Source organism: Pygocentrus nattereri, chromosome 1 (assembly GCF_015220715.1).
Source record: "Pygocentrus nattereri isolate fPygNat1 chromosome 1, fPygNat1.pri, whole genome shotgun sequence".
Classification (NCBI taxonomy): Eukaryota; Metazoa; Chordata; class Actinopteri; order Characiformes; family Serrasalmidae; genus Pygocentrus; species Pygocentrus nattereri.
This window is the reverse complement of record NC_051211.1, coordinates 1,897,501-1,911,469: the sequence shown is the minus strand read 5'-3', so window position 1 is coordinate 1,911,469 and position 13,969 is coordinate 1,897,501. Positions and strand designations below refer to the sequence as shown.

Sequence of the window (13,969 nt, the reverse complement as noted above, 5' to 3'; positions counted from 1 at the left end):
GCTTTGAACGTGGCGTGGTTGTTGGTGCCAGACGGGCTGGTCTGAGTATTTCAGAAACTGCTGATCTGCTGGGATTTTCACACACAACCATCTCTAGGGTTTACAGAGAACGGTCCGAAAAAGAGGAGATATCCAGTGAGCGGTCAGTTGTGTGGATGAAAATGCCTTGTTGATGTGAGAGGTCAGAGGAGAATGGACAGACTGGTTCCAGATGATAGAAAGGCAGCAGGAACTCAAATATCCAACCAGAATCTCTGAGGAACGTTTCCAACACCTTGTTGAAAGTCTGCCACGAAGAATTAAGAGGTTCTGAAGGAAAAAGGGGGTCCAGCCTTTTACTAGCAAGGGGTACCTAATAAAGTGGCCGGTGAGTGTGTGTATGTATACGTGTGTGTGTATATATATATATATATGTATGTATCTATCTCAGTGGGCCATGATGCACCCTCTAGTGGTCAGTAATTTGCGGTGGGCCACTAATCTCACTATGACAGTAAAGTCATAAAAATATACGTGTGAAAAAGATCAACTTAATAATGAAAAATCTATAAACTAAACATTTCCGCAGTATAATCTATATAAATATTAATAGGGATGTACAAATAAAAACATCACAGGAGTGGCTGATTAAACATCATCAGTCTGAAGCAGTGCAGCCGCGGGCTCGCGATGCAGACAGCGAACCAGAGATGGAGAGGTTTCTCAGGGCGCCACACTTACCAAGTGTGAAAACAGCTGAACCGGTCCGGCAGAAACTGCCGGTCCAAACAGTTACTCTTGAGGTAAAGCCAGTGGATTATTTTCAGTGAAAATTCGATGGACTGCAGCTCCAAATCACAGTCCTTGTGTCTCTGGCTCGTACATTTCGATTGTCTTTTTAACATCACTACAGTCCTGTGTTTGATACCTGTAAATTTTGCAAACCTACTGACAACCAGAACAGCCAGTCTGACGTTTTTCAGGCCCTGAATCTCAGGTTTTCAGTGTCAGTCGTTAAGAAGTTGTTTTCAAAAGCGCTGATTTTAGTTTTCCTGTGGGGGCTATGCTTTATAGTTATACACAGGTGGGGTGGAAAAGGGTGAGAAGCCCAGCGTTTACAGTATTTTACTGCATTTTATCCTGAGAGGTGCTTAGAAGAGGCCTGGACAACTTGCAATCCCAAACACAGTACCCAGCAGAATTGCTCCAAAGTTCACTTAACTTCTACACGTTGACATCATTAATCACTGTTTTAAGAACTGAATACAGCACAGATAAGCATTAGCAAAGCATCATGGGAGCCAAAGCATGCTCAGACACCCAGTGCATTGCTTTACAATGCTTTATTCTCCTGCTATAATTTACTGTACATTGGCTTGTCTGGTATGTTACTGTAAACCAACGCATCACTCCAAATGCTGTTATTTACAGTATGGTGACATAACAAACCAGTACTTTACTGTAAAATAAACACTGTAAATTTACAGTAGTTCTTTAGCTTGACATGCAGTGGCTTCACATCTTCACCGTGTCTCATTGGGTCCAAATCACTAGTTTGTTTAAGTCCTTCAAAGCCAATTCAAGGCTACTGTTTCATGTCACAGCTGATTTGGCTTTGACTGCTGGCTGTAATTCCCTGTTAGAGACTAGCTGTGTATGTGTTTCAGCACCTACCATGTGGTGGTGGTGGAGGAGGACGGCTCTCGGCAGGTGAAAAGGAGAGAGCTGGGTCATCAGGACTGCTTCCCTTCCCCCTCGTCGCAGGGCGAGGCACAGGGCAGATCCGGAGGCGTGCCCCCTCACTACTACACCGCGGAGCTCCCTCCCAGCAGCCTGCCAGAGGCCACTCCCTTCACCGTCGGGGACAACCACACCTACAACGGATACTGGAACACTCCACTGGACCCCAGCAAGAATTACCTCATCTACTTCCAGGCTGCCAGCAACTTCAGAGGCGTGAGTGGTTAATACTCAGCAATCGTACACAGATCACCTTCAGCCAGAAATGACATGTAACCGGTTTCCTCCCTTTCACTAAATATGCGTCTGAGGTTAGTGTTTTTGGTTTAGCACTGGAGCTATCATTCTCTTTCGCTCGCTACCCTTAATCTTCCGTTCATGCATTTGACCCCATCCAATGTCTAATGTCTCAAAATAATTATTATATTTACTGATTTGTCCTAGTTTAATAGGTACACCTGGGTAAACATAAAATTAACACGATAATATTGGATAGAGATATTTTGTACACATCAGTGTTCTTTAAGGGTCAGTATGACTTTAGGCTGTTTTAGACAGCATTGCACACACATCTGTCGAGGTCGTTTTGGATGATGTTGAGGCTTCAACATACAGTGTAACCCCTTATGTGGCCGGGGTCCACCAGCAGGCCCACAGTTTAATTACGCACTGTTATAGCCTAAGAATAGCTCAGCCAGTTTGCATTGAAGTCCCTGTAGTTCATGAATAGCAGTCAAGTCAAGTCAAATTTATTTGTAGAGCTGTTTACAACGGATGTCGTCACAAAGCAGCTTCACAGAATTCCAGTAAAGACAGAGTTTTAACTTTAATGTAAAACCCCCAGGTGACCAAGCCAGGGGGCAACAGTAGCAAGGAGAACCTCCCTCAGAGCTGAGGAAGAAACCTTGGGAGGAACCAGGCTCACCAGGGGGACCCGTCCTCCTCTGGCCAGACTACCTACAGAGTTATTATACTACTAATATTAATAGCAGTAGTATTAGTAGTAGGAATAGCTGGGAGTCCATGAGAACATCAGTGTAGGGTGGGCAGCTAGTCCAAGGCAGGTGGCGGTAGCTTGGGCGTGGGCAGCTGGTCTGAAGTGGGTAGCAGGAGGGCTCGACAGTCAGTCGCCCATCAGCGTCCGGCTGGACATGTGGGCGGTCGTTTACTCGGAAAAAGGCAGGGAGATGGAATTAGTTTTGTCTGTTTAGGTGTAAAGCAGAGAATGTGAACATTTCCAGAGTGTGGCTAACGACTCCGGCAGATCTGACTATGACAGCTTAACTAACAGGAGAGAACCAGATGGACACACAGACACGAGAGCACCCTGAAACAGTTTGGCATCCCTTCGCTCCACCGTCCACAAACCTAAGTGACCGCATGCGAGCAGCGGGACGACAGCACCAGCGTCTAGTAGGCCATAATGTGTAGTAAGCCTGAGATTTTAAGGAGTAAATAAGAATGTTTCTGTCAGTTAGTCATGAGTGCGTTCGCGAGCTCCTTCTGGTGTGGGTTCATGGCTGTTGTTTTCTCTTTAAACTCATCTTTAGCCAAAAATGAAATGTAACCAGTTTCCTCCCTTTCCTTAAACATGTTTATCTGAGATTAGTGTCTGCAGGTAAGCGCTGGAGCTGTTAGGCTCTTTCTGTACTTTTAACCATCTTATTATCAATTTGACAATGTCTCTAAATAAATTATTGACATCATTATTTCGCTTCATGTTTAATGACATTTCCTGATTTAACAGGGTAGACATAAACTTCATATGATGGTACTAGATATATTTCGTACATATTGGTGTTCTTTGTGGTCAGTTATACTCCAGGCTGTTTTAGCTGCATAAAACATAAGAAATATCAACGTATTTGTTGTGGTTGATTTGCGTGATATTGACTATAACGTGTAACATGCAGTTTAACCCCTTACGTGGCCAGGGTCCAGCGGAGTGCCCAAAGTTTTATTACGCACTGCTATAACCTAGGAATAGCTCAGCCAGTTTGCATTAAAGTCCCTATAATTACTGAATAATAAGCTTTAGTATGGAATAAGCCAGAGATTTTAAGTAGTTTATAATATTCAAAAACCCTAACCTAACATAACCTCATCTGCACCAGCATGAGAACCACTGGTAGTTCACACCTCATAGCGTGGAGAAACAGAATTCCCAGCAGAACTTTAATATTTTCATGGGCTGGAGGTCAGGGAACCGGTCCTATGACCGGAAGGTCGCCGGTTTGATCCCCAGAGCCGACAGTATGTAACTGAAGTGTCCTTGACTAAGACACCTAACCCCCAACTGCTTCCCTGGTGCTGCGAATAGGGCTGCCCACCTCTCTGGTCAAGTGTGCTCACTGCTCTGTGTGTCTTCGGGTTCTATGTGGTGTTTCATTTCAAGGATGGGTTAAATGTGGAGGTGAAATTTCCCCGTTGTGGGACTAATAAGGGTCAATTAATCTTAATCTTAAACTGGTGGGGTCAAATTGAACCCAAGAATAGAAGACGTTTTATATATTATCAACTTTTATATTTGGCTGAAATATTGAAGGGGCGGCGCGGTGGCGCGGTGGGTTCGTTTCCACGGCCCGGTGACCGGGGTCCTCTCTGTGTGGAGTCTGCATGTTCTCCCCGTGTCTGCGTGGGGTTCCTCTGGGTTCTCCGGTTTCCTCCCACAGTCCAAAGACATGCAGTCAGGCCAATTGGACGTGCTAAACTGCCCCTGGGTGTGAGTGACTGTCTGTGTCTGTCTGTCTCCGATGAACTGGCGACTTGTCCAGGGTGTATCCTGCCTTCCGCCCGATGACCGCTGGGATAGGCTCCGGCACCCGCCCCCCGCGACCCTGACGGAGAAGCGACTTGGAAAATGGATGGATGGATGAAATATTGAATTACTTTGAAACTGAAACACGGCTCTAATTTCCTATTCATTTGCATGAGGCAACCCAGAGGATTTAACGTGTTTGCTAAACGGAATCAGATCAAATTTCATTCAAGTTAGAAAACGTCTCCTCACCTTGAATATGAGTTTTGTCAAACCGCCGAAGAGTTTTGAATCTATTGACCTCGCTGGTTTGGTTAATAGGAGTAAATCGGTCCCGCTGAGTCCCATTAGCTCCTGAAAGAGAAGGTGGGCCAAGGAAGTGTTCACACGAAGGCTTTTGGCCAGTCATTAGCTGGAGGTGTGACATCACAGCTCTGTTATCAAATCAGCCATGCGTCGTCATTTTGTTTACTTTCTCTTTAATTGATATATTTTCCTATATTCCTGTGTCAATTGTGTTCTGTACTGTGGTTCATGCTAGTGGCAGCCCTAATGTGAAAGGATGCTCCTTTGGGTTGTAAAGGAATGTTTCACAGCTTTAACAGCTTATTGTAGCTGCGCTGTGAAAAATAGTTGCTTGGAAAGTGAAATGATCTCAAATCTCAAAATCTCGAGTATTCCTCATGCTGATAGCTGTAAGCGTATCTTGTTGTAAGATTATTTAATTAATTAATTTATTTATTAGCACTTTTTACTTTTACTTTTTAAACAGCAGCTGCCGTTGCGTTGTTTGATGAATGAACATTCCAAAATGACCAGGATGAAGCCTCATTACATTAAGGCTAACATGTTTCACCAGTACTATGTTATGAAGTTACTGTTGTGGAGATGAGGATTTTTTGCGATGATGATAATAGAATGCTCTCATGCTAACATCATCAGGCTGAACAGAAGGAACAGTCCTCTGGGTCTGTCACTGTGTTCTTGGTTTGTTGCCTGTATAAGGAAATCTGAATCTATGGCGTTTTCCTCGATTGTAAAAACTCACTAGAAAACAAAAACTAACTCGAAACGTAGGCCTAATCTGGGTTTGTGGTATGTAGGACAGATTGGGATTGTTGGTGGATTGGTTTGTGATAAGTAGAATAGACTGGTAATGCTGGTGGATTGGTTTGTGATAAGTAGAATAGACTGGTAATGCTGGTGGATTGGTTTGTGATGAGTAGAATAGACTGGTAATGCTGGTGGATTGGTTTGTGATGAGTAGAATAGACTGGTAATGCTGGTGGATCGGTTTGTGATGAGTAGAATAGACTGGTAATGCTGGTGGATCGGTTTGTGATAAGTAGAATAGACTGGTAATGCTGGTGGATTGGTTTGTGATGAGTAGAATAGACTGGTAATGCTGGTGGATCGGTTTGTGATGAGTAGAATAGACTGGTAATGCTGGTGGTTTGGTTTGTGATAAGTAGAATAGACTGGTAATGCTGGTGGAGTGGTTTGTGATGAGTAGAATAGACTGGTAATGCTGGTGGTTTGGTTTGTGATAAGTAGAATAGACTGGTAATGCTGGTGGATTGGTTTGTGATGAGTAGAATAGACTGGTAATGCTGGTGGATTGGTTTGTGATAAGTAGAATAGACTGGTAATGCTGGTGGAGTGGTTTGTGATGAGTAGAATAGACTGGTAATGCTGGTGGTTTGGTTTGTGATGAGTAGAATAGACTGGTAATGCTGGTGGATCGGTTTGTGATAAGTAGAATAGACTGGTAATGCTGGTGGATTGGTTTGTGATAAGTAGAATAGACTGGTAATGCTGGTGGATCGGTTTGTGATGAGTAGAATAGACTGGTAATGCTGGTGGTTTGGTTTGTGATGAGTAGAATAGACTGGTAATGCTGGTGGATCGGTTTGTGATAAGTAGAATAGACTGGTAATGCTGGTGGTTTGGTTTGTGATGAGTAGAATAGACTGGTAATGCTGGTGGATCGGTTTGTGATAAGTAGAATAGACTGGTAATGCTGGTGGATTGGTTTGTGATGAGTAGAATAGACTGGTAATGCTGGTGGTTTGGTTTGTGATGAGTAGAATAGACTGGTAATGCTGGTGGAGTGGTTTGTGATGAGTAGAATAGACTGGTAATGCTGGTGGATCGGTTTGTGATAAGTAGAATAGACTGGTAATGCTGGTGGATTGGTTTGTGATAAGTAGAATAGACTGGTAATGCTGGTGGATTGGTTTGTGATAAGTAGAATAGACTGGTAATGCTGGTGGATTGGTTTGTGATGAGTAGAATAGACTGGTAATGCTGGTGGATTGGTTTGTGATGAGTAGAATAGACTGGTAATGCTGGTGGATTGGTTTGTGATGAGTAGAATAGACTGGTAATGCTGGTGGATTGGTTTGTGATGAGTAGAATAGACTGGTAATGCTGGTGGATTGGTTTGTGATGAGTAGAATAGACTGGTAATGCTGGTGGAGTGGTTTGTGATAAGTAGAATAGACTGGTAATGCTGGTGGTTTGGTTTGTGATAAGTAGAATAGACTGGTAATGCTGGTGGTTTGGTTTGTGATGAGTAGAATAGACTGGTAATGCTGGTGGATCGGTTTGTGATAAGTAGAATAGACTGGTAATGCTGGTGGATTGGTTTGTGATGAGTAGAATAGACTGGTAATGCTGGTGGATTGGTTTGTGATGAGTAGAATAGACTGGTAATGCTGGTGGATTGGTTTGTGATAAGTAGAATAGACTGGTAATGCTGGTGGATCGGTTTGTGATGAGTAGAATAGACTGGTAATGCTGGTGGATCGGTTTGTGATGAGTAGAATAGACTGGTAATGCTGGTGGTTTGGTTTGTGATAAGTAGAATAGACTGGTAATGCTGGTGGAGTGGTTTGTGATGAGTAGAATAGACTGGTAATGCTGGTGGTTTGGTTTGTGATAAGTAGAATAGACTGGTAATGCTGGTGGATTGGTTTGTGATGAGTAGAATAGACTGGTAATGCTGGTGGAGTGGTTTGTGATGAGTAGAATATACTGGTAATGCTGGTGGTTTGGTTTGTGATGAGTAGAATAGACTGGTAATGCTGGTGGTTTGGTTTGTGATGAGTAGAATAGACTGGTAATGCTGGTGGATTGGTTTGTGATGAGTAGAATAGACTGGTAATGCTGGTGGTTTGGTTTGTGATGAGTAGAATAGACTGGTAATGCTGGTGGATCGGTTTGTGATAAGTAGAATAGACTGGTAATGCTGGTGGATTGGTTTCTGATAAGTAGAATAGACTGGTAATGCTGGTGGATTGGTTTGTGATAAGTAGAATAGACTGGTAATGCTGGTGGATTGGTTTGTGATGAGTAGAATAGACTGGTAATGCTGGTGGAGTGGTTTGTGATAAGTAGAATAGACTGGTAATGCTGGTGGTTTGGTTTGTGATAAGTAGAATAGACTGGTAATGCTGGTGGATTGGTTTGTGATGAGTAGAATAGACTGGTAATGCTGGTGGATTGGTTTGTGATAAGTAGAATAGACTGGTAATGCTGGTGGATCGGTTTGTGATGAGTAGAATAGACTGGTAATGCTGGTGGATTGGTTTGTGATAAGTAGAATAGACTGGTAATGCTGGTGGATTGGTTTGTGATGAGTAGAATAGACTGGTAATGCTGGTGGAGTGGTTTGTGATGAGTAGAATAGACTGGTAATGCTGGTGGTTTGGTTTGTGATGAGTAGAATAGACTGGTAATGCTTGTGGATCGGTTTGTGATAAGTAGAATAGACTGGTAATGCTTGTGGATCGGTTTGTGATAAGTAGAATAGACTGGTAATGCTGGTGGATTGGTTTGTGATAAGTAGAATAGACTGGTAATGCTGGTGGTTTGGTTTGTGATGAGTAGAATAGACTGGTAATGCTGGTGGTTTGGTTTGTGATGAGTAGAATAGACTGGTAATGCTGGTGGATCGGTTTGTGATAAGTAGAATAGACTGGTAATGCTGGTGGAGTGGTTTGTGATAAGTAGAATAGACTGGTAATGCTGGTGGATTGGTTTGTGATAAGTAGAATAGACTGGTAATGCTGGTGGATCAGTTTGTGATGAGTAGAATAGACTGGTAATGTTGGTGGAGTGGTTTGTGATAAGTAGAATAGACTGGTAATACTGGTGGAGTGGTTTGTGATAAGTAGAATAGACTGGTAATGCTGGTGGATCGGTTTGTGATGAGTAGAATAGACTGGTAATGCTGGTGGTTTGGTTTGTGATGAGTAGAATAGACTGGTAATGCTGGTGGATCGGTTTGTGATAAGTAGAATAGACTGGTAATGCTGGTGGTTTGGTTTGTGATGAGTAGAATAGACTGGTAATGCTGGTGGATCAGTTTGTGATAAGTAGAATAGACTGGTAATGCTGGTGGATTGGTTTGTGATGAGTAGAATAGACTGGTAATGCTGGTGGTTTGGTTTGTGATGAGTAGAATAGACTGGTAATGCTGGTGGAGTGGTTTGTGATGAGTAGAATAGACTGGTAATGCTGGTGGTTTGGTTTGTGATGAGTAGAATAGACTGGTAATGCTGGTGGATTGGTTTGTGATGAGTAGAATAGACTGGTAATGCTGGTGGATTGGTTTGTGATAAGTAGAATAGACTGGTAATGCTGGTGGATTGGTTTGTGATAAGTAGAATAGACTGGTAATGCTGGTGGATTGGTTTGTGATGAGTAGAATAGACTGGTAATGCTGGTGGATTGGTTTGTGATGAGTAGAATAGACTGGTAATGCTGGTGGATTGGTTTGTGATGAGTAGAATAGACTGGTAATGCTGGTGGATTGGTTTGTGATGAGTAGAATAGACTGGTAATGCTGGTGGAGTGGTTTGTGATAAGTAGAATAGACTGGTAATGCTGGTGGTTTGGTTTGTGATAAGTAGAATAGACTGGTAATGCTGGTGGTTTGGTTTGTGATGAGTAGAATAGACTGGTAATGCTGGTGGATCGGTTTGTGATAAGTAGAATAGACTGGTAATGCTGGTGGATTGGTTTGTGATGAGTAGAATAGACTGGTAATGCTGGTGGATTGGTTTGTGATGAGTAGAATAGACTGGTAATGCTGGTGGAGTGGTTTGTGATGAGTAGAATAGACTGGTAATGCTGGTGGTTTGGTTTGTGATAAGTAGAATAGACTGGTAATGCTGGGGGATTGGTTTGTGATGAGTAGAATAGACTGGTAATGCTGGTGGATTGGTTTGTGATAAGTAGAATATACTGGTAATGCTGGTGGTTTGGTTTGTGATGAGTAGAATAGACTGGTAATGCTGGTGGTTTGGTTTGTGATGAGTAGAATAGACTGGTAATGCTGGTGGATCGGTTTGTGATAAGTAGAATAGACTGGTAATGCTGGTGGATTGGTTTCTGATAAGTAGAATAGACTGGTAATGCTGGTGGATTGGTTTGTGATAAGTAGAATAGACTGGTAATGCTGGTGGATTGGTTTGTGATGAGTAGAATAGACTGGTAATGCTGGTGGAGTGGTTTGTGATAAGTAGAATAGACTGGTAATGCTGGTGGTTTGGTTTGTGATAAGTAGAATAGACTGGTAATGCTGGTGGATTGGTTTGTGATGAGTAGAATAGACTGGTAATGCTGGTGGATTGGTTTGTGATAAGTAGAATAGACTGGTAATGCTGGTGGATCGGTTTGTGATGAGTAGAATAGACTGGTAATGCTGGTGGATTGGTTTGTGATAAGTAGAATAGACTGGTAATGCTGGTGGATTGGTTTGTGATGAGTAGAATAGACTGGTAATGCTGGTGGAGTGGTTTGTGATGAGTAGAATAGACTGGTAATGCTGGTGGTTTGGTTTGTGATGAGTAGAATAGACTGGTAATGCTTGTGGATCGGTTTGTGATAAGTAGAATAGACTGGTAATGCTTGTGGATCGGTTTGTGATAAGTAGAATAGACTGGTAATGCTGGTGGATTGGTTTGTGATAAGTAGAATAGACTGGTAATGCTGGTGGTTTGGTTTGTGATGAGTAGAATAGACTGGTAATGCTGGTGGTTTGGTTTGTGATGAGTAGAATAGACTGGTAATGCTGGTGGATCGGTTTGTGATAAGTAGAATAGACTGGTAATGCTGGTGGATTGGTTTGTGATAAGTAGAATAGACTGGTAATGCTGGTGGATTGGTTTGTGATAAGTAGAATAGACTGGTAATGCTGGTGGATTGGTTTGTGATGAGTAGAATAGACTGGTAATGCTGGTGGAGTGGTTTGTGATGAGTAGAATAGACAGGTAATGCTGGTGGATTGGTTTGTGATAAGTAGAATAGACTGGTAATACTGGTGGATTGGTTTGTGATGAGTAGAATAGACTGGTAATGCTGGTGGAGTGGTTTGTGATGAGTAGAATAGACAGGTAATGCTGGTGGATTGGTTTGTGATGAGTAGAATAGACTGGTAATGCTGGTGAATTGGTTTGTGATAAGTAGAATAGACTGGTAATACTGGTGGATTGGTTTGTGATGAGTAGAATAGACTGGTAATGCTGGTGGAGTGGTTTGTGATGAGTAGAATAGACAGGTAATGCTGGTGGATTGGTTTGTGATGAGTAGAATAGACTGGTAATGCTGGTGAATCGGTTTGTGATGAGTAGAATAGACTGGTAATGCTGGTGGAGTGGTTTGTGATGAGTAGAATAGACTGGTAATGCTGGTAGAGTGGTTTGTGATGAGTAGAATAGACTGGTAATGCTGGTAGAGTGGTTTGTGATGAGTAGAATAGACTGGTAATGCTGGTGGATTGGTTTGTGATGAGTAGAATAGACTGGTAATGCTGGTGGATTTGTTTGTGATGAGTAGAATAGACTGGTAATGCTGGTGGAGTGGTTTGTGATAAGTAGAATAGACTGGTAATGCTGGTGGAGTGGTTTGTGATGAGTAGAATAGACTGGTAATGCTGGTGGAGTGGTTTGTGATGAGTAGAATAGACTGGTAATGCTGGTGGATTGGTTTGTGATGAGTAGAATAGACTGGTAATGCTGGTAGAGTGGTTTGTGATGAGTAGAATAGACTGGTAATGCTGGTGGATTGGTTTGTGATGAGTAGAATAGACTGCTAATGCTGGTGGATTGGTTTGTGATGAGTAGAATAGACTGGTAATGCTGGTGGTTTGGTTTGTGATGAGTAGAATAGACTGGTAATGCTGGTGGATCGGTTTGTGATAAGTAGAATAGACTGGTAATGCTGGTGGATTGGTTTGTGATAAGTAGAATAGACTGGTAATGCTGGTGGATTGGTTTGTGATAAGTAGAATAGACTGGTAATGTTGGTGGATCGGTTTGTGATAAGTAGAATAGACTGGTAATGCTGGTGGATTGGTTTGTGATGAGTAGAATAGACTGGTAATGCTGGTGGAGTGGTTTGTGATGAGTAGAATAGACTGGTAATGCTGGTGGTTTGGTTTGTGATAAGTAGAATAGACTGGTAATGCTGGTGGATTGGTTTGTGATGAGTAGAATAGACTGGTGATACTGGTGGAGTGGTTTGTGATGAGTAGAATAGACTGGTAATGCTGGTGGTTTGGTTTGTGATGAGTAGAATAGACTGGTAATGCTGGTGGATTGGTTTGTGATAAGTAGAATAGACTGGTAATGCTGGTGGATCGGTTTGTGATGAGTAGAATAGACTGGTAATGTTGGTGGAGTGGTTTGTGATAAGTAGAATAGACTGGTAATACTGGTGGAGTGGTTTGTGATAAGTAGAATAGACTGGTAATGCTGGTGGATTGGTTTGTGATGAGTAGAATAAACTGGTAATACTGGTGGATTGGTTTGTGATGAGTAGAATAGACTGGTAATGCTGGTGGATTGGTTTGTGATGAGTAGAATAGACTGTTAATACTGGTGGATTGGTTTGTGATGAGTAGAATAGACTGGTAATGCTGGTGGATTGGTTTGTGATGAGTAGAATAGACTGGTAATGCTGGTGGATCGGTTTGTGATGAGTAGAATAGACTGGTAATGCTGGTGGAGTGGTTTGTGATGAGTAGAATAGACTGGTAATGCTGGTGGATTGGTTTGTGATAAGTAGAATAGACTGGTAATGCTGGTGGATTGGTTTGTGATGAGTAGAATAGACTGGTAATGCTGGTGGAGTGGTTTGTGATGAGTAGAATAGACTGGTAATGCTGGTGGATCGGTTTGTGATAAGTAGAATAGACTGGTAATGCTGGTGGATTGGTTTGTGATGAGTAGAATAGACTGGTAATGCTGGTGGAGTGGTTTGTGATGAGTAGAATAGACTGGTAATGCTGGTGGATCGGTTTGTGATGAGTAGAATAGACTGGTAATGTTGGTGGATTGGTTTATGGTATGTAGACATTTTTTGTAATTGTATCATATTTGTAATTGTACCCAATGCTCTAATCAACTGAATAGAAATTGTGCACTAAAATTTGCTGAAATTGTGTAGAGGATGTGTTAACTATCTTATCTTAACTTGTTTTCACTTAGAAAATCAACAATGTAATTTGACCAGAAGAGGTTCGTACCGCTCCATATGGCTGTGCACACTCTATACATTTCTTCAAACATTACTGAAGGTGAAGTTATTGGCTGGACGTTGCTGGTTTCGTGACTAATTAGCTTCTCCACTGCGACTGCTTCAATTATGTGGAGTAAACATCCACCGCCTCCACACTCTGGGGTGGATTTGACATTTGCCATTCTTCATGGCCAATTTGCCCCAGCAAGCTGAAGTTACCTGGACGTTGTGACTTATGGACTGTGGTTTCTAAGCCGTGTGACAGATCGTCAATGGCGCTGAGGTCAATATAATGACTGGGACTCTCCGTCCCCTTTTTAACATTCAAGCTGCTGCAATTATGCGATTCCGACTGGGTCTGGGCTGCAAGACTGCTGAAAGTTGAATGTTCACCCTGCCTTGAGTTTTTGAGCTGAGTTTTCTTGCGGCCGCCTGTAGATCCATCTCCGCTTTCCTTTTTTTGTCTAGAATCCTGAATAGTTAATTCCCGCAGAGGAGAGAGGCTCCAATTACTCTGTGCTGAGACCCTCATGCTGCAGAAAGCGTGCTGTTCGGTGGGATGTGGATAGTATGAGACTTCTACCTCACACGAGGCTGTGAATTTAGATCTGAATCCAGCCTGAAAAACTTTTTCCACGCTTCAGCATGGACACATGGACCAGAGCTCGTGTTGGAAGCCCTTTTTCATAACTCTGTAGCTTCTCACTGATCATCGCTGACCTGGCAGAAGCTTCCTTCACGTTTTCTTTCTCATTAGTGTCTGAATTTCAGAAGTTGGGCGTTCAGAAGACACGGTGTGGGTGGCAGACTCTAAGTCTTGGACATTAAGCTAACAGGACTCAGATATTCAGACCCTTTGGGAGTGCACTAGCATTCTTTTCCAAACAGATTGGAGCTGTGTTCTTCTTGATTATGTAGTTTGCTCTTCGTTTTTCCGTCACTCGCTGACTGACGATCCTGAAACAC

General features: G+C 42.6%; 1 protein-coding gene across 5 annotated transcripts in view; it reads left to right on the top strand.

Moving 5' to 3' along the window:
- Positions 1-13,969, top strand: part of ptprua (protein tyrosine phosphatase receptor type Ua) — a 430,978-nt gene that overhangs the window by 301,495 nt on the left and 115,514 nt on the right. For all 5 annotated transcript variants that reach the window (XM_037540130.1, XM_037540149.1, XM_037540134.1 and 2 more), the window contains exon 12: positions 1,647-1,935. In XM_037540130.1, the coding sequence (XP_037396027.1) occupies positions 1,647-1,935 (289 nt within the window). The remainder of the gene's footprint in view (positions 1-1,646; positions 1,936-13,969) is intronic.